Genomic DNA, 20330 nt, shown 5'->3' on the forward strand with positions numbered 1-20330 from the left:
GCGTGCTGCCGCCAGGGGGCGGCGGCGGCGCTGCCCGCGCTGGCTGCGGGGCGGTTGGGCTCGCTCGGTGGCGGTGCCGCCATGTCGCTGCCGCCGGAGAAAGCCTCGGAGCTGAAGCAGATCATCCACCAGCAGCTGCTCAAGGTGGGCCCGGCGCCGGAGAGACTTCCCCGGCCCTCAGGGAGCTGTGCTGGCCTCCGTGCCGGTGTCACCCGGCCGCGGGTGGCGGCAGCGCCCGCTCCGGCGCCCCGCTTTGTTTTCCCAGTTGGGTCGCTGCAGGTGGTTTCCAGGCGCCGCTTGGTCGCTTTCCTGTTGCTTTTTGAGCGAGGGTCTTGAACTGGCCGGGGAATAAGTAAGGAGGCTGTAACTCCTATAGCGCTTGTTAGTGCAGTGGTGAATATTCCTGCCCGTCACAGGAGAACGGGGATCTTGGAGTGAGTCCAGAGGAGGCCAGCAAGATGATTAGAGGGGGGCAGCGCCTCTGCTTGAGGAAGGCTGAGAGAGCTGGGATTGTGCAGCCGGAGAGGAGAAGGCTCGGTGGGAACTTCATAGCAGCCTTCTGAGGGGAGCCAGCAAGAAAGGAGACAGACTTTTTACCACAGCGTGTAGTGACAGGACAAGGGGAGATGGATTCAAATTGAAAGACATATTAGGAAGAGTTTTTCACTGTGATGGGTGTTGAGGGACTGGAGCAGGTTGTGGATGTCCCATCCCTGGAAGTGTTTCAGGCCAGGCTGGGTGGGGTTCTGAGTGACCGGATCTAGTGGAAGGTGTCCCTGCCCATGGCCAGGGTTTTGGAATTAGATGATCTTGAAGGTGTTTTCCAACAAGGTCGTTCTGTGATTCCGTTTCAGGTCCTGGTGACTGTGTCCTTAGCAGCCTTCCAGTGTGAGAGTCAGCTCTATAAATCCATCTGCTTTCACAGCTCAGATGATGGGCATTCTCAGACATCCCTTTGAGTATAGGGAAAGCTTGCAAAGGAGATCTACTGCTTTTGTGCCCAACCTATATAATGAATATTTTTTCCCCTTAAAAAATAAGGAAGTATTATATTAAGGTTGAATTTTGAGGGAGACAAGAAAATGGAACAGTGACCATTTTGTAATTTATGTATTTCCAGACCTTTTTGTAAGGGGGGAGGTTCAAGATGAGTTGCTGTCAAAGAGCAGTGAAAATGCCAAGGTTTTGTATGCTTGTAATTTTTTTTTTTACTGGGAGAGTTGCTTTTGTAAGATAGTGGCTCATTTGATTAGTTGTGCAAGGATCAGTATTTTGATATCGTTATTTCTGTGTTCTTAGGAAAACACCATTAGCCTTACAGACTTAATTGGTAAGTTGTACCTGCTGCCATACAGAGGGCTGGTGTTTGTAGCACATAATGAATTTTCTTTCAGATGGATGTCCATGGGAGGATACGAGAAGTTCTTGCTGAGACTGTACGAGAAGAGCTGGCGCCTGAGCAGCAGCAGTTGTCCACAGAAGATCTGATAAGAGCCCTAAGACAGCGGGGAATCATTGATGATGTTATGAAGGAACTTAAATTTGTAACTGTAAGTAGCTTTTTAAGAAGGGAAATATTTCTGCTTATTCCTCTTACTGCCGTGGTTTTTTGACAAAGTGAAACCGCTGCTTCTGGAGTTTTGTAAGGACCTTACTGATTTGAGACATTATAGGAGCAGAGAAGATTAATGCACATGCTGAAATCGGTTTGGTGATAATACTGCACTGAAAATATTTGTTCAGTTTTAGAAGGGAGTATACCTAAGGAATGGCATTCAGACGAAATGGAAGATCCTTTAATTTTTGGAAGACTGTGGTAAGAGCACTGTTGCATCCCTTGAGTCCTTAAAAAGTCTTAATTGTAATTCCAGGATGTGAATGAAACGGAGAGGACTTTGGCTCCAAAACCATCAACACATTTTGTTGACAGAGAACCACCAGTTTTGAAAAAAAGTATGTTTCTTGTTTATTTAAATGTTTAGATCATGGTTTTAAAGCAAATTTGAAGTCTCTGATTTTGGCACTCTGAATTAGTAATCCAGTATCAACTGGAATAAAGGTGGATGTTTCCTCTGCTTATCCACAGGGAGTAAACTCATGTAAGCAGCAGCAATCAGTGTTGCATTAAATATTATTTATTATTAATTCATTTACTTTACACAAAGGTATATTTTAAAATCACTTTCTCCTAAGCATGTTTCAAAGAAGTTTCATTTTTTGCTAGTGTCCTGTTAGTTACCTGATATTTAACAAATTAAGCTTTCTAAGATCTGTTTGTAGTCTCTTCATTTTTATTGCTACGCTTTGCAGCTAACATTGACCCAACACGGAGGTATCTTTACCTTCAGGTTTTGGGTGGAAAAGCTTTTCTGGAACATCTTCAGGAACCAGAGCCTCTGCCTGGCCAGATCTGTTCTACCTTCACTCTGTGTTTACATTTTCGAAACCAGCGCTTCCGTTCCAAACCTGTACCCTGTGCCTGTGAGCCAGATTTTCAGGATGGTTTTCTACTTGAAATACACAAGGATACCCTAGGTAAGGAATATTGTGGGTTTAAAGCTGATGCTGTTGGGATTTCTTCTGACCTGAGAGTTATTGTGAAATATGTTTGGTATTATTTAGTGAATTTTTTTCCTGGTTTTTGTCATGTTTTCCTGAGAAAACTGATTACTGTATTGGGTTATACCCCTTGTAGATCTTTCTCTGCTCTTGCTCTTTTCCTTCTTTTTTACTCTAAAATAACTTGAAATTGACCAGCTTTATAAATTCTTAAATGTTAATTCCATTTATATTTTTTGTGTATCTGAACTAGTTGCATTGCAGTACTCAACTGCAAAATAATTTTATCTTCTCTGTAATCTCTCTGTAGCTCTGTCCTAAAGTGAGTATGGCGTTAGAGATAGGATCATTGTTTACACTTCTGGACTCAAGGTCTTTCTTTATACTTATTACAGACATTGCATTTTGTTGCATGCTGTTTTAAAATTCTGAGGAGAACTTGGGATGATAATATTCTTGTTGTTTTATTTTGGTTTAATAATGGCAGGTGATGGAAGCAAGATGGTGGATGCAACCACTATGTTATCTATATGTGACCCAGTACATATGGTTCTGATCAAAACAGACACATTTGGTGAGACCACACTGGTAGCATCCTATTTCTTGGAGTGGAGGTCTGTCTTGGCTGCAGAGAATGGCATAGCAAGTGTTGCTGTGGAACTCCTGGGTGTAGGTAAGGATGAAAAATAAGCATGTTGTAATGACTTAAAATATTGAGTAGTGAGCTCGCTTACAAGCTTAAAGCAGTATTTTTGATCTAGTTAATTTTTTTTCTTCAATTCAGAAGTAACTGTAAATTATCCTTAGAAAATCCCTAGAAGACTTAATGGTCAGATTTTTCTGTTATCAAGCTGCTAAAAATGAGTATTCCAGATCCCATATAAAAATGGTTCTCATGCCTGGGAATTCCCACTATGGATTACCTGCAAAATCTGGTTAAGTTATCAGAATCAAACTAACCAACCAAAAATCCAGTTCATCTCCAGGAATATATCTGGTCAGTGCACTGGGGAGTAAAATCCAGCTTGTGTGCCTTTCATAGCAAATTAACAATTGCTGGAAAAAAGGATCTCTGCTCTGCTCCCATTTATCCCAGTAGCTGGAAGTGTGGTTCTGAACGGCTTGGTTTAGGTGCTTAGTAGTTAGTACGCGTGTGTATTTTTGTGTGTCACTTGTCCCCAGTCCTCTTCTCAGGACTTCCAACCCAAGATTTAGGATATGATTTAGTGAATGAAGACTAGGTCTCTCATGACTTCCTACAAGACTTTTTGCAAGAGCAGGTAATGAGAGGACAAGATCAGAGTAAATTTAGATTAGATTTTAAGAAGAAATTTTTCCTGGAACAAGTTGCCCAGAGAAGCTGTGGATGCCACATCCTGAGAAGTGTTCAAGGTCAGGTTGGATGGACCTCTGAGCAACATGATTTTGTGGAAGGTGGCAAGGAGATTGGAAATAGGTGGTCTCTAAGATCCCATCCAGCCCAGGCCATTCTGATTTTAATATTCTATAATGACTTGGAAATGCATAACAAATAAGTAGGGTTTAATTCTTGGATGGGTTATGGAGCAAATTAAATTTAATTCTCATTAGCTTCATTCCAAGTAATAAAGTATCAATCCAATAAATCAAGTGCTTTTTCTCCTCTTCAAAATCCTGTTATTGTACAAAATGCATTAAGAACATCAAAGGATGCTGCCATCTCAGATAAACAGATAAACTATTATGTGAGGTTTCCATTGCTTGTATTGCTTATGTGTTGTATTGCCATCTGTGATCTGTTTTGTAAAGCTCATTTTTGCTTATGTAATTTAAAATTTTCAGCATTAGGCAACAATATTAAGTCCAGGGGGGTTGTTGTTCATTTGTTTGTTGTTTTGGGGAGTTTTTTCTAACTTGATAAATTTCTTTGTATGTCAGCCAGAGTCCTTCATAAGAACTGTATCCTGGAGGAAAATGAGCTTCACTTATTTCTACCTATTTAAATTTAATCTACTTGCGTAATCAGTAGAAATAGGCACATTTACAGTGTGTGATTCTCTGGCTTGATTTTAGATGCCTATTCCAGACATTTCTAGAATAACATTGTAGGCTTCATCTCATATGTCCCAGTACTGGCTGCAAATAGGGCTGTGGAACATTTTATTGGATGTAGACACCTGTGCTTTTGTATATTATGCTTTCTTGTAGCCTCATTTGAGTTTGAAATTTCAATTAAAATTCCTACTTAGCCTATGTTGAATGAAGTTTAGTTACTTTTTGTGATTATTTAAGGCTAACATACATATTTTAATGGTTTGCCCCTGCCTGGCTGAAATAATCTAACCAAAATGAATATGAGAGAACTGATGAAAATTTTTTTTGTTTCAAAGGTACAGAATCAAAGGTTTCTGTTGGTGTTTTAAGCATCAGACTGGAAATGTATCCACAGCTTAGTAAGACACTTTCTTCAGAAATAACTAGTACTCAAGTAAGTAATTTTGGGGAGGGCTAACTTACTCTTTTATCGGTGGTGGGGGAAGCTCAGTATAGAATTGTAAATGTTGAGGAGTTGGGGTTTTTGAATGTTTAATGATGCTTCCTTTTTCTATTAAATTTAAATAGAATTACCTTTTTAAAGTATTTTGTCTATACTGAACAGTACTCAAAATATTGCTGTCATAGGTTTTTCTAATTACATGTATCAAATCTTCTGAAGAAAAAAGAAGGATGCAATATATCTCATTTTCTTCAAGTAGTATATATGTTTTCTTGCTCTTTCCCATATGCAACAGTAAATTCAAGTTAGCTATTCTGCTTGGAAAGCCAGTAAATGTTGGCCTGAAGGTGCATGCAGATATTTTTCTGCACATTAAAATCCAAGCAGTCCTTCTATGCAGAAAAGCATTACTTAAAATGAACAGTACTTTGGTCAAGCCTGATATATGAACCTACAAACAAGAAATACAGCTTGAAGTTTTTCTTAATTGGATTTCCATTTTATTCACATGGCACACTTAAAATGTTAAGCTTTATTTTACACATGCCAGGATGTGGTGTTAATGTATTTACTGGTTATGATGCCTTGAGAGGCTGCCTAGAACAAAGGCTAGACAGTGTTAAAGGAATAAAGTAGGTATTTATTAAAAGGCCTTCAAAGGTTACACCTTGGGCAGTAGAAGAACCCAGCCATGGCTACACCCAGGAGGGACACCAGGCCACGAGTTCTCACACTTTTGTGTGAGAACATACTGGGGTCAGTTGTCCAATTACAGCTTCACATTATGAAGTTCCATCTTCTCGGATTGCTTTCCTCAATTCGCTGTTGTTTATATTTTTTGGGCCTGAAGCTGCAACAATGACCTTGGCTCTTGGGCTGGAAAAGGATTGTTTTGTCCAACTGAACTGTGAAGAGAACTTGCTAACACTTTATATGAAGTTCAGCATTATATATTAATACAGTACAGAATCTGGAAAATATAAAAGCTAAAACTTAAGGCATCATTCATGGGTTTTTTTCTCCTGTTTGGAATTAGTATGTGTAGGACTGATTTTGTTTTTCCTACTTACAGTTCACTTTGGAACGTCAGAAAACAGCAGAAAAAGAACGTTTATTTCTTGTGTATGCTAAGCAGTGGTGGAGAGAATACCTGCAGATCAGGCCTACCCACAATGCAAGGCTGGTAAAGATCTTTGCACAGGTTCGTAAATTTTACAAATAGACCAATCCTTTCTTTAAGTTATCTTTTTATTTTATTTTGAACTTTATGTGTATGTGGAATCTGTGTAGATTATGATCTGATTATGTTCAGGTCAGGGCTAAATGTGGTGTATTGTGCAAAAAAATTAAATTTGTAAGGACTGAACTTCTGTTTATCTATTGAAGCTTAAGAGAACGATGCAGACCGGAAGATTGTTCTGACTACCTCTGAGGTACCAAGTGAAAAAGCCTGCTCAGTCTTGTCCTTGAGTACTCACAGATGGCAGAGACTTAGGTGGTCTGTACAAACTATTTCAGATAAGTTTTGTACCAGATAAAACAGTTACAAAAAATTGACTTCCTGTATTAGAACAGATCCTCAAAATATTTGTACTCTGTCTCATCTGCAATGCAATCTCTCTAGTTTATGTCACACAACAACTACAGTAAAAATTACTTGAGTCTGATAAATTACTTTATCAGTTACTCCTCAGTTACTGTTTTTCAGTAAAAGGAATGGTATGATCCTTGCATTTTTCACGCTATGAATTTACTTTACATAGTAGCAATTTTCCTACCACAGTAACTTCTTATCCCAAAGCAGAGTCCTGAAGCGATCTGTGCCTCCTCTTTGGTGAGGCAACAGCGTCCCTTCTGGCTGTGCCCTGAGTGCGCCGGAGTGATGGGAACTTCAAATCCCAGGCAGCAGATGAGCCCCCACTCCATCAGTCTTACACTCCTCGTCAGCAGGATGGGGGCAAGAATAAAAACTGCAAAAGCAAGGAAAAGTTCATGGGTTGGCATAAAGGTGGTTAAATAACAGAAAGCAAGGAAGGAAGGAAGGGAAAGCAGTGATGCAAAGACAGGCATTCCCCTCCTCCCGGAGCAGACAGACGTCCCAATAATCTCCAAGCAGGGGCAATTTTCGAAAAAGTATGTTCCCCACCCTCACTGTTTTTATTGTGAGCATAACACTATATGGCATAGAATATCTCTTTGGTCAGATCAGGTCAGCTGTCCTGGCTGTGTCCTCTTCTAGCTTTTTGTCAACACTGAACCTACACCTGTGTGGTGGCAGAATGATCCTACACAAGCCCTGCTCAGCAGCAGCTAAAAAACTGGTGTATTCACAGCATTGTTTTGGTCACAAATCTAAAACACAGCACTGTGAGGGCTGCTGTGAAAATAAACAAACTCCCTTCCAAATAGACCCAATGGAAAGGCTTAAGGGTTTCAGGGCAGGGTATAAAGAGAAACAAGTCTATAATTAAATAGGATAGAAACTTGACCCCTGCTAGATTAGTACCTATATAGAGCTTATCTTGAGTTTCCCATTGGCCATAGCAAATCTTAGTAAAACTTTCTGGGAACAGAAATTAGTTTATTAGATTAGTTTGATAATTTAGTTACCATCAAGTTTCAGATGAGTAATGCAGAAACTGGCATTATATATGTATGAGACAAAATTTTAAAATAAATCCTGCCTGTGGGTTTTTAAAAATTGCTTTTGAACTGTGAAATAGTTTTCAACAGGATTCCAGTCAGCCTCAAATAAATGCTGCTTTTTTTCTGCCAGCTTGCTGGAAAAGCATGACAAAACCTTAACAAGGACATATGTGCCTACAGTAAAAATATGAGACCATAATCTCCTGAAGCTGCAGAGATTCAAAATGCTTTTGATCCCTTTTAAAACATGTATGAGCATAAAAGTACCAATTTAGCCCAGTGAGGAGCAGAAGACCTCTATGTTCCTTGAAATAATTTTAATAGATGATAATCATAGTATTTGCCTGCAGCATGTATGAAAACAGATTTTTAAAAGTAATCTTATTTTTTCACTTTTACAAGAACTTAGAAATTCTTAGTATTATTGCTTAGTTTAGATCCAGTTACTAGATCTAGTTGCTTAATAGATGTAGTTACTTCATTTTGAGTAATTTTTATTGTTTGCTGTTATAAAAAGAGGTATTCAAATTTAGAAGCAAATAGACACCTTTTAAACTCTAGAATCAGTTACTGAATGTTTAATGGGTTTTGGGGAGGGTTTTTTTGGGATCGTTGTGGAATTTGGTGTGTGAGATTTGTTCTGGCTTGTTTTAATACTTGATGATAATGTGGAAATTGATAGTAGGTAGAGCATAAACAGTTGCTCACTCATTTGAGAAAATTAATTGCAGCCTGTGCTGTTCCCGGTGTTCAGGTATTTAGTCCAGAATGCCCTGTGAGTGACAGAGCCAGACTGAACTCTGTGATGTCTCTAAATGAGTCATCTTAATGGTTTTGTCTCCTGATTCAGGGGGTGATTTCGTGTCTTACTGTTTCTGAGTGATACTTATTCCAGGGAGGATACATCCCAGAAGAAAAAAGTCTAAGCTAAGATGAACATTTTGCGACACTAGCGCGGCCGGCAGATAACCGGGTTTGTCTCGTTCAGGATGAGAATGGGGTGAACCGGCCGGTGTGTTGCTACGTGAGACCTCTGCGGGCCGGGCGGCTGCTGGACGCGCCCAGGCAGGCGGCGCGCTTCGTCAGCGTCCTGGGCTACGAGAGAGCCCCGGTCATCGGCGGCGGCGGCGGCAAGCAGGAGCAGTGGTGCACCCTCCTCGCCTTCCTGTGCAGGAACAAGGTGCGTGACACTGCCCCTGCTGTGCCCCTGCTCTAACCGAGCAGGAATTTAAAGCAAGCTGCAAATACATGCATTAAAACCAGATTTGGAAGGTTCGGTTACAGTCGTGCTTGAGGTGTTTTATATAAAGAGAAACAGGTGCTAAAATAGTAGGCAAGAAAGCTTTGGAGCAGGCTTCCTTTACTACTATTCTTGGGGTCCATTTGTCAGTGTGTATGTTTGATACTGAAATAGCTTCTCTTCTGTTGCATTTCTAAGAACACTTATTGTCATCCAATGAATACTTGCTACTGTGCAGGACACTAGTTAAAATTCTGGACTAATCTAGGAAGATTAGAAAACATCTCTTTAGTCTCTTGTCTCCTTTGCTGTTTTGATGGGGATTTTTTTGTTGGCTTTCGTTTTGTGGGTTTTTTTGGTTTGTGGGTTTTTTTTTTCAATAGATGGGCTGAAATACACCGATGGCTTTTATGTTCCATTTTTGCAAGATAGGAATTTTCCACTAGAAGTTTCAGCTTAGTTCTTGGTGGTCTGACATTCATATCATATGACTGTAATAAGCAAAAGAAATTTTAACTGGTTCTGGTTTATAGCTCTTCCATTTTATGAGCAGAAGTAACAGTGATCGCTTCTGATACCTCTTTGAAGTGGTCAGTGCTTTTCATTGCCATGGAGATACTTCTGCCTTCAAAAATAATGTCACTGGTGTGTTTGCATTTAAAACATGTTCAGGGCAGCAGGAACTGTATCCCAGAGTTTAGATCTGCCTCCAAGACCACATAGAACAGGCATTGGCTGTTGTCTCTGAATATCAGATGCTGCATAAAGGCAGCTCTGGTGGCCCACTGGCTTTCAGACAGAGATGTCAATAGGGACTTTGAGGACCACTGTGTTTGGAGGCATAGAGAAAGGTGTTCTTTCAAGGCAGAAATTAAAAGCTGTATGGAAAATAACTGAATTTAGCCCCTGAGACACCAACTGGATCATTATTTTTCTTGTGGAAAGTGGTATAGTATTATTAAATAACACAGGTTCACTACAAACTTATTTAAATCTACTTTTCTGTATAGTTCCCTTTTATGCTGTGGTAGGGCAAGATTGTGTTGTTTTGATACATCTAAGAACTCAGAATTTTACATTTTCAATGTTCTGAATAGTTATTTGTCTAAAGAGCCTTACTGTTCTTCTTCTGAATGCTGTACTTTGTGTTATGAAGCCTTCATTGTTTGAGCAATTTTTGTTCTTACTTTAAAGCTAACATTTGTAAAGAACTCGAAGAGACAAAGGATATTAGACATTGCATTTGGAAATTGTTTTCTGTGAATTATCAGTGGTAGTAATGTGTTTATGAGATAGATGTTTTTCTGAGTGAAGGAAAAAAAACAGCTGCACATGATTCCCAGTTATTTTACAGTTAGATCTGTGGAGGACCTTGTTTTATCTTTGTCTAGTTACTGAAGACTGACAGCACATTCAAGAAAATGAAATACCAGTAGAATTATATTTTATTAAGTGAAAAAATTCCTGACTGTGTGAAAATACTGTGTGATTTCTAGTCTTGCCTCAATTGTTTGCTTTATATATATTTTTACATTTAATTAGAACATTGATTTTGTTGTCATGCTCAATAGATTCTGGTTTTGGGTTTCTTGAAAGTATCTCTATAATGATAAGAAATGTTTCCCAATGTTAATCATAGACTATACTTCAACAAACAATATCAACAGTCTATCATTAGAACATGCATTTTTAACTAATTTATTCTATTACAGAAAACCAAAATGTGTCTAGTTTAAATGGTCAAATCCTGATTTTTGATACATGATTTGGATAAATAAGAGTAATATAACTTGTTAAATGGTGGTTTAAGAAATAGCACTATTTTCTTTCTTTAGGGTTTTATTATTAATAATAATATATATTAATATTTACTGTCTAGGGTGACTGTGAAGACCATGCTAATCTTCTATGCAGCCTTCTTCTTGGGTTTGGATTGGAAGCCTTTGTGTGTGTTGGAACCAAAGCAAAAGGAGTCCCCCATACTTGGGTAATGACTTGTGGATCTGATGGAACAATTACTTTTTGGGAGAGCTTAACAGGACATAGGTGAGTAAAAAGAATATAAGAAAGCAGAACAGTGTATCTTGAGGTTTGTGTAGTATATTTCTGTTCTTGTGGTTTTTTTTAATCTTCATACCCTGTCATATAATCCAGGTGATGTTTGTCTTTGAATCTTTTTTCCATCTACTGCTTTTGCTTGGGAAATAACAGATTCAGTGTGAGGGGAAGTATTTCATCAGTTTGCAATATATCAATGTCTTTAATACTGTATGGTAATTGTCTTTTGTCTTATGGCAGCTGATTGCCATCGATGTTACCGCTGGCATTATTTGTAAAGGAGATGAAATCTGACATGACTGTTTAGGAACCCATATTTTTTGCTTGATTTCATCAGTGAAATCAATGTTGCATCACTTTTTTTCCCCTGTAAGAAATCTCTCTAAGTTCTCTGAGATTTTCTCTTGTCTTGAGTAATTTGAGAAGGGCACAGCTAGTTTTTTGGTGTACTAATGCTTCTGGAACATGTTCTTTCCAGTGTTCAAAACAAGCAATTCTCTTTTGCCACTGTGTATCCTGTGATTAGCATTTGTAGATGTATTTCTCTAAAGTTGATCAATAGCAGGGAAACTGTATGATCATGTTCTTATAGTTGCAAAATTTAACTGCTTCATTAAACAGCTTATTTTTCTAGATTTAAAGACTAAAAATGATGTATTATTTGATTGTATACTATGCCTCCAAAGCATGTAAAATTACATTTCAGTAAACAAATTAATGCCATTTTGTGGGGGAAAGTTGATGGCAAACTTGGCTTGTATTTTTAAAGGAAAAATGGCTATATCTGTCCCATCTAAATATTTTTACCTTGCCTTGAAAGAAGTTGTATTAATAAAAAATTGAATCTTTTTGTCTAGGTACGTCCACAGACCTATCAACCCTGATGACCCTCCCCTAGTTGAACAGCCCAAGCCTCTGTATCCATATCGCACAATAGGTTGTATCTTCAACCATGAAAAGTTCTTTGGAAACTGTCAGCCCTCTGATGCTGTGGAGGTGTGTGTGTTTGACCTGCATGATGAATCCAAATGGAAACCCATGAGTGGAGAAGCAATAAAATCTGTATGTGCTCCTGGAGCAACGTCTTCAGTTCCCCCTTTTCCTCCTCTGTGTGCTTCTACAATAGATGCTGCTGTAACAAGCAACGAGATAGAAGTGCAGCTGAGGATACTGGTCTCTGAACATAGAAAGGTGAGAAAGATTGGCAGTGATATGTCATGGTAATAGAAGTTTGTGTGTTAATTGTATACTTGTTTTAGATAGCAATTTGTTAGTTTGCAGTGTGTTTTCCATCAGCTTTTGCAGAAACGTGATATGGGAAAGGTGAAAACCTGAAAAAAAATGTTTGGGAAGACTGTAATAAGCTGTTTTATACTATTATTTGCAGTGGTAGTCCACAGCCTCATATGTGGGCTTTTCCACCTACCCTGCCTTTGCCCCTTGTTCTAGATCTGTGACTTTCAGCTTACTGGCACCTGCAGACCACCCATGAGGGGTCTCTAAAAGCACCAGGAAGATGAAACCTGGATGTTAGTGGGCTTTGCCAATCCAGCAAAAATGTTTCTGGGTCCTAGATAAAAGCGGGCTTTCAGCTTTCGTGATCTTACTCTGACTGCTTTACAAAATCAGAGAAATTTTTAGAAGTTAGTTTTTGCCTTCACCAGGATTTTTACAGGGCATAATGTGCCAGCAATTATACTTCCTGTGTTGGACATGAAGACAATATTTTAAGTCCCTGTTAGCTTATGTCTGTTTTTAATGAGGTTTTTTGATTGATTCTGTTTTATCTCCCCACACGATGCTCAGCCTTTAGTGTGGCAAAGTAATTGTCAGAGTATAAGTCTCATGCAGTGTTGAATACATAGACAGAAGATTTTTCTACTTATTTGCATTTGGGATGCTGGGAGGAAGGTTCATGTACATGGTGGGAAGATAGATGGTAGAAAGAAGGTGCCTTTGTGTTTCAGGGAGCTGTTGTGCATAATTTTTTCAGAAAGGGTTTTCCATGAGACATTTGAAAAAATGTCAGGTGACTCTTAGTTGATCTTTTCCATATTTTAGCTGTGTATTTATGCATATCTTTATGCATTTTGTGCAGACATACTGTAGCTGAAACATCTGGTTTCAGCTCTGCTGGCCTTATGTTTTAGTCTAATAGTTTAACTTCATTCCTTGATAAATGTTTGATACTTGTGGTGTCACTTGCTTCAGGTGGTGGTTTTTGCTTCTCCCAATTGGTGTATAAGTCAATACACGAATCTCACTGCTTTGTGAGTACACTGCCATTAACTGCCAATATAAAGATTCTTGGATTTATTTGAATCTATACAGTAGGTGAGTTTAAGCATATCCTGATGTACCTTCTGCACAGTTGTCATCATTCTGTGACTTGCCTCCCAGGATCTCGGCCTTTCGACTGTTTGGGATGACCAGCTCTCCTATCTGTTGTCACCAGCATTAGCAGCCTATGAGCTGGAACGCACAACAGGTGTTTGTGCAGGAAATGAAGAGTTTCAGGATGCTGTAAGGAGAGCAGTACCTGATGGTCACACCTTCAAAGGGTTTCCCATCCATTTTGTGCACAGAAATGCCAGGAGAGCATTTGCCACATGTCTTCGGTAAGTCTTAAGTGTAAAGATACAGGTATATGTTAAAACGAAATAGTAATCCTTAATTGCTAATTGCAACTCATTTTTTTAATAATGGATTTTAAAGAAAATTAATTTCCTTAGGTTAGAACTGGAGGAAGAGTGGTGTAGTGTAATGGATCATGAAGTACAGAGCATTTAGGTTACATTGGTGATTCAATGGTGATAGACTTCTCGTGTATTAAATTGAAGAACAAGGAGTTAATTTCATTTCTCTGTACTTAAAAATGATCAGTGGTCGTGTCATTTTCCTCCAAGGCAACAGCCCTTGCACTATAGAGCAATATTATTTGTAATGACAGATTCACAATATTAATTTTTACTTAAATGCTAGTCACACTTAAAAAAAATTGCACTATGTAATTAAAAGCTTAAACAATATCTTAGGATTGTCTGTTACTCCTGTGTTTCTTTTTGTGATATAGGTCTCCTTTTTGTGAAGAAATAATCTGTTGTAGGGGAGACCAAGTGCGACTTGCAGTTCGTGTACGAGTGTTTGCATACCCTGAATCTGCGTGTGCTGTTTGGATCATGTTTGCTTGTAAATATCGCTCTGTCCTTTGAAAAAAGTCCCAAAATGTTCATACCTTTTTAGCCCTGCAAAATAATGTATGTGGGTGTAAAATTATTCAATTAAAAATGAATATAGTATTTTATATAAATGCCACTGATTTTGAACACCACAGTGTGTGTATTGAAGGGGATTGTGTACACAGTAATGATTGTATTTATAAAGAGAATTTATTCTTTGTAATAAAAGTTACTTTTTATATTTACAGAAGTGTGAATCAAGTTACTAAAATGTGTCAAAAAATATCTTCTGAATTGGTTTAAGAGTTTGTTTGGGTCTGCTTTACCTCTGCAGGGTAAGAGACTCTTTTCTACCTCACCTTTCCCTGTAGTGTAGAGGGTATACTTTGTGAGTGACTGGTGTTTAGGCATGTTTCCTTCAGACAACAAAATTTATTTCTGCGTCTTGTGGCTCTAACAGTAACTTCTACATTCAACTTCTGAGAACAGTTCAATTGGATAAAGGTAAACTTGTTCATCTGTGAATTTAGTAATATATGGATTTATTTCAGAAATACACATTAAGACTTGCATACCTGAAGATATGAATAGCTATGATGGGTTGGATAAAGTAGTTAAACTTGGTGCCTTTTGCCTCTTGTTACCTTAAGAAGTTTCTGAGGTAGAAATTGTAGCCAGGACATTTTCCTTGACAGCCATTGTGTAATTCTGTTGCTCAGATCTGTACTTAATTAGCCATCTGTGATTTTGTCTGTCTTAAACCTGTGGGTGATGATTTTGCTGAGTATCTTTAAATCTTTATGTTATGCAAAATGACAAGCTGTTGGGCTTACTGAACTTTTCTGTACCATACTTCTCAGGTTTTTCCCCATGTGGACTCCAGGCATCTCTTCTTGTGCCTGGAAAAATCTGAAACTGTTTGATTTCTTCTGTAGAAGCCATTCTGTGTCAGTGATAGCCCATGACCACCTCCTTTGGTTGTCCTAGTAAGAAGGAGGCAACTCTTTCTGCTGGTGCTGGACCAAAAAAAGTACCTGATCCTAAGAGAATTTTGCAACACATACAGCAGGAGTGAATGTTGGCATTTTGCATGTACATTTAATCAGCAGTGTGGCAGTGTGAAACCACTTTTAACTTTTTACTTCAAGAAATGTTAAATACTTTCTATGGCAGCACTGAGGTTTTTTAAATTTAGGACTCTTAATAGTACACTATGTACCTACTGGCCCTACCGCTAACTTTACAAGTCTGTTTTTGTGGTATCTTTTTTTTTTATGCCTGAAAGATCAAAATGCATTCATTTGCTTGTTACACAGCATATAGGATGCTGATAAAAGCTTCACAAGTACAATTTCTCCCCCAGTTTCCTTGAATCTAAATGTAGCCTGAAAGGCTAAATCATATTGCATGGTGATTATCGCCAAATTCAACAGCATTAAGTACAACTTGCATCTTGTATGCACCGCTGCATGTTGCACAAGAGGAAAGAGGAAAAAAGCGGCGTTCAGAGCAGCTGGAAGTGGGATGGGAAGAGAGGAGCTGGAAGTGGGATGGGAAGAGAGGAGCTGGAAGTGGGATGGGAAGAGAGGAGCTGGAAGTGGAAGGCGGCGGCGGGGACCTTGTCCAGGTGCAGTACCTCTCCTGTACGGCAGGGGGCGCTCCCGGCGCCGTCCCTCACACCCGGCTCCCTGTGGATTAGGTGCGAACGGGAGATTTTTGTTTCACATCTGAGAGGTACAACGCTAAAGACAGAAACACCAAGTGTTCGGTGTAAGCTCCAGCTTATTTAGTCTGATGGTGCTCTGCGTGAAAGTGCTCGTTTGCCTGGGGTGAAGCTGGCATGAAGGGCTGTGCTCTTCTGGTGCCCAGGTGTGTCCAGGGGCAGGGACGTCAGTTCCCAGCGGCTTGGAGGACGATTCCCTTGTTCCCCTTCTCGCCTGGGCTGGTTTAACTCCGCTAGCCTCTCTATGTACCGTGGACGTTTCCAGCCTTGATGCTGCCGAGGATGGAGCTTTCCCGGAGGAAGTTTGCTTTGGGAGGGCAGAACCTGTAAATTCAAAGGCACTCACCCTCCCGCTATGAAAGCGGGGCCCTGCTACGTTTCGCTGTATCCGTGATGGCGCGGGTTGGTGTCAAGTGTTCAACACTTGGGGGTGCAGGGAGTGTCATCCCACGTCCCGCCGGGAGTTGCTTGTTTCTGGGGGTGGTGGTTACCGACACCCGGCGCAGAAGCGGCGTCCCGAGGGCCGTGGGCCGAGTGCCGCAGGTCCGTCGGTGTCTCCGGGAGCTGGAAGCCGAGCGGTCGCCGCGCCAGCCCCGGGTGGATCCCCCGCGTGCCGTGGCGGCCGTGCCGGCAGGGGGCGCTGCGGCGGCGGGCGGCGCCGCGCGGCGGGGGCGGGCGAGGACGAGGACGCCATTGCGTTGCTATGAGCTGTCGCTCCCCCTGCGGCGGCGGCGGCGGCGGGCGGACCGGGCGCTGATCCTGTGCTCGCCTTCCTCCTGACTCCTGCCTGTTTCCTGGCTCCTGCTGCCTGCCGCGCGGGCCGGGCTGTCCGTCCGGCGGCCTGGTGGTACTAGCGGGGCGGAGAGGATGAGCACGGCGGGACCGGGCGGCAGCAGCAGCACAAGCAGCAGCAGCGGCATCAGCGCAAGCAGCAGCATCAGCAGCCACCGCCACCGCGGCGGGGCCGGTCACTGAGCGAGGAGCACCGCGGCGGACGCAGGGCATGGAGCCCCAGCCCGGCGCCTCCCGCCCGGCCGCCGAGGAGGAGGAGGACGGCGGCGGCGGGTCCGGCGGGCAGCCGGAGGCGCTGTCGCTGGAGGAGATCCTCCGGCTCTACAACCAGCCCATCAACGAGGAGCAGGCGTGGGCCGTGTGTTACCAGTGCTGCGCCTCGCTGCGCGCCCGCCGCGGAGAGACCCCCGCCGCCAGGCTGGGGGCGGCGGCCGCGCACCTCCGCGTCTGGCGGGACGGCGCCGTCACCCTGGAGCGGGACGAGCCCGACCGGCCGCCCCCGCCCGCCGCAGGTAAGGCCGGGGGTGGCGCCGACCCCGCGCAGCCACCGGCGGCAGCAGCCGGGGGTCGGCGCGGGCGGCTGCCCGTCTCCATCAGCCTTTGTCCGGGACGTGACGGTCCTTCCCGCCCGAGGGTCGCGGTGGGCGAGCGCTCGGCTCCTCAGTCCTGCCGGGGGCTGTGGCGGGGCTGCGTGCGTGTGTGTGCGTGTGTGTGTGTGTGTTCCTGCGGCATCTCGGTGTCGTGCGTGGAAAGGCAGAACCACGGGATGCGATCGCCTGCGTGCGGGCACGGGCAGGCGAATGCGGGGCCAGTGTTTTATAATTGCGTCGTCTCCCCTGGTGCGTAATCAATCCCGTGCCATCCGCACACCGGGAGCGCCTCTCTTGCGGGCTCCCTGCTCTTTGGGTTCCTCCGGCCGGGCCGTGCATCCCGCAGGGGCTCCCGGAGCAATTGGGCATCAAAAGGCACCTATTAGAAATATATCCTTTTAGATGTGTGCTGACACTAAGTGAGTGAGAAAGCCGTGTACAGGGGCTTAGCACCTACCATCTGTTTCGTTAAAATGCCCAGGAAAGCGTATTTTGCATTGGAAAGGAAAATGAGGGCGCATGTCTGTTTCTCAGCCCTTCAAAGCTTCTGATTTTTAATGTGGAAAGCAGTATTTTTTTTTTTTTTTGCAAGTAAAGCTCAATTTCTGAAAATAAATCAAAGATGGATAGTAGAAGGATGTGACCAATACATGATGGTATTCCCCAGTATCAGCCTAGTCCACATACCACATCACAGAATTTTCTGAGAAGACAGAGGTTTCAGCATTTTAAAGTTGTGTGAATCAGAAGGCAATGGTAAATGCACAAAATGGGATTAATGGAGCCCTCAGCATTTAGAGCACGAATATTATGCCTGGTGTTACAATTTAATGAAGCCTTTTGATACAGTGCCTGTCTGAAAAGTCTTTTGGCAGAGACATACAGTAATCCAGTTTGGAGCTAGTGGTACATGCAAATATCAAAATATATTTAGCGGAAGAAAGGACATAATTTAGTTCTGCAATTGTAATGAGTCTAATAATGACTTTCATTTAAATATGATCTGGTGTGCTTTTAAAATAGTTTTAAAAAATAGGTCTTTGTTAATTAATGTTAATTAAATGCCAGACCAACACCCAGAAATTCCAGGAAAATGCTCTCCTGACCAAGGCATCTGCATGTCACAAGCGCATTGAAGAGTTCTGTGTTGCATGTTGTGTGCTGTTTTTGCTTACAGTCTTTTCAGATGACATCAAGACTTTTTCTTTTCTCTTTCCTATTGCAGGAAATACATTAGTTTACTATGTATTTCTTTCTTTTGTGTCTTTTCCTTGCTATTGGTGGACTTACCCTATTTCCTCTTACCATTACTGGCTTACTTAACTTTGCTCTTATCATTACTGGCTGTAGGATGGTGTTGAATATACTTGTATATAAAGTTCAGGCCCCTCACTGATATCTAGGATATTTATTTTACATTAAAGCTTTACTGTGAAAATGTTTTAGTCAACATGTGCTAACCAGTGTATGTTGATATCACATCTAAATTTTTGAACGGATTAGATTTTTTTTTTAATATTCCAGCCCGATTTTTCTTTTTTTCACCTTATTAGTGTATGTATTATTTTGTCTAACACCACATGTGTGTTCTTATATCTGGAGAATATTAAGAGAGTGTGTATACGTACCTAAACAAAGATAACCAGTCTTTGAAGACCTCCCAGGAAAGCAGGAGGCAGGAGCTATCCCAGGGAGAGTACCCCTTCCAGGGTGTATAATAGAAAAGGGGAGGCAGGGATTTTTCTGCCAGCTGTCCATTCCTAAAGCATCCTCAGTGAACTCACTTTTCCATCAGCTGCAGGCTGGTAGGTGCCTGGATTTGAAAAGAGGCAGAATTCCTCCTGGGGTCCTCTCCCTGCCCCTGGCCTTCTTCATCTACCTAACTTTGAACAGACTTTGGAAAGAGAGACTGCTCAGCCTCCAGGCTTTCACAAGGGATTTTGTGTGTTCTTTGATTTGTGAAACCTGGAGCAGGTTTTCACTGGAAATTGTTATATATATGTGATACATGTTGGGAGTTCACTATACTGAATGTTGAGGAGCTGACAGAAGGCTTGCTTGTTGTTGGTATCTTTTGAACTATCCCTATTCTTTTCCCTATTGCTTACTGCATTCTCTTTGGGTGATGATTAATGTGCTTCCTCAGCCAGTTACAGCTTGAGCCTCTGGAATAGGTGTTTGTTTGTAGGCTCCTGTATTCTCTTTGCACCAGTGAAAGCTTAGGAAGAACCAGTGCCCTGGCTCTGTGGCCTGGGAAACAGTACAGTGTAACAGGCCCTGAAGCTGTATGGTCACAGTAATTTTACTTTCAAGATACAAATTAAAGATCTCTTAGAAGAATTACTGATTATACAGAAACTGATGGTATTTTTCCAAAGCAGTTTCTTGTGAAACAGTTTACCAGTTCATGCTCAATACTTGAAATTCCAAGTAACAATACATAGAAATTGAAGAAAAATGTCCTTGAGATAGGAAAGAGATGAGTTTCGCTGATAGTGGGGCAGAAAAATGCCCTTGGAGTTGAATCCCATCCTTAAATAAAACCAGAGACTGATTTTCTGATCTTTCCAGTTATCTGTGTGATCTATTAATATTTCATTATCTTAAAAAAAAATAATGTTTTGGTTAAAAAGAAGTAAAAAGATTAAGGATGAAAATGCTGCCTAATTGTTAATTTTCATGTCACCATTGATATCACCTGAATCCCTGACAAGAGGAGGATCAGGAAGGATTCCTGCCTTTGTATTTCAGACAATTTAGATTTAAATGCCTGTGTCAGGAGGTTTATTAGAGCAATAGGGGTTCTGTGGGTTAATGCTCTGAGTTGTAAAGCTGCTTTGTTCTAGCAATACATAAAAAATGTATAGGTGTAGGTTGGTGCATAGGTTTGGATAACTCACAGGAACAAATATTGGCTGTTAGTTTCTATTTTAGTAAACAACAGAATCCTGTGTGGGCAAATAAAGGAATCCCTGAAGAATGGTGTCTTTGGGTAGTGAACATTCGGGCTTTGTCCAGGATTGTGGCGAACGATGTGATCAGTCACGCCTGTCAGTGGGGCTCGAGC

At 41.5% G+C, this 20330-nt stretch overlaps 2 protein-coding genes across 6 annotated transcripts in view; both read left to right on the forward strand.

Annotated features, from left to right (window-relative positions):
- Window positions 1–41: 41 nt before the first annotated feature.
- On the forward strand, window positions 42–14403 carry CEP76 (centrosomal protein 76). The gene is made up of 12 exons (XM_021527793.4): window positions 42–144; window positions 1395–1550; window positions 1872–1953; window positions 2311–2535; window positions 3047–3232; window positions 4929–5026; window positions 6108–6236; window positions 8670–8861; window positions 10801–10967; window positions 11837–12170; window positions 13380–13597; window positions 14053–14403. The coding sequence occupies exons 1-12, from the start codon at window positions 82–84 to the stop codon at window positions 14189–14191; spliced, it is 1989 nt and encodes a 662-aa protein (XP_021383468.3). The 5' UTR covers window positions 42–81; the 3' UTR covers window positions 14192–14403.
- Window positions 14404–16563: 2160 nt separating this feature from the next.
- SPIRE1 (spire type actin nucleation factor 1) overlaps window positions 16564–20330 on the forward strand; it is a 124944-nt gene continuing 121177 nt past the window's right edge. Inside the window, exon 1 of one of the 5 annotated variants that reach the window (XM_085573724.1) lies at window positions 16564–17185. In XM_085573724.1, coding sequence (XP_085429850.1) covers window positions 16885–17185 — 301 coding nt within the window. In that variant the 5' untranslated portion in view covers window positions 16564–16884. The remainder of the gene's footprint in view (window positions 17186–20330) is intronic. The other 4 variants (XM_085573722.1, XM_021527789.4, XM_085573723.1 and 1 more) reach the window with 4 other exon arrangements.

The sequence above is a fragment of the Lonchura striata genome, chromosome 2 (genome assembly GCF_050655825.1).
Source record: "Lonchura striata isolate lonStrDom1 chromosome 2, ASM5065582v1, whole genome shotgun sequence".
Classification (NCBI taxonomy): Eukaryota; Metazoa; Chordata; class Aves; order Passeriformes; family Estrildidae; genus Lonchura; species Lonchura striata.

Bases quoted from the DNA above. Each gene is read 5' to 3' on its own strand.
- CEP76 (XM_021527793.4), top strand. From the start codon at position 82: ATGTCGCTGCCGCCGGAGAAAGCCTCGGAGCTGAAGCAGATCATCCAC. The intron at 5,027-6,107 runs GTAAGTAATTTT...TCCTACTTACAG, and splicing joins CAGAAATAACTAGTACTCAA to TTCACTTTGGAACGTCAGAA. The intron at 13,598-14,052 runs GTAAGTCTTAAG...TTTGTGATATAG, and splicing joins GCATTTGCCACATGTCTTCG to GTCTCCTTTTTGTGAAGAAA.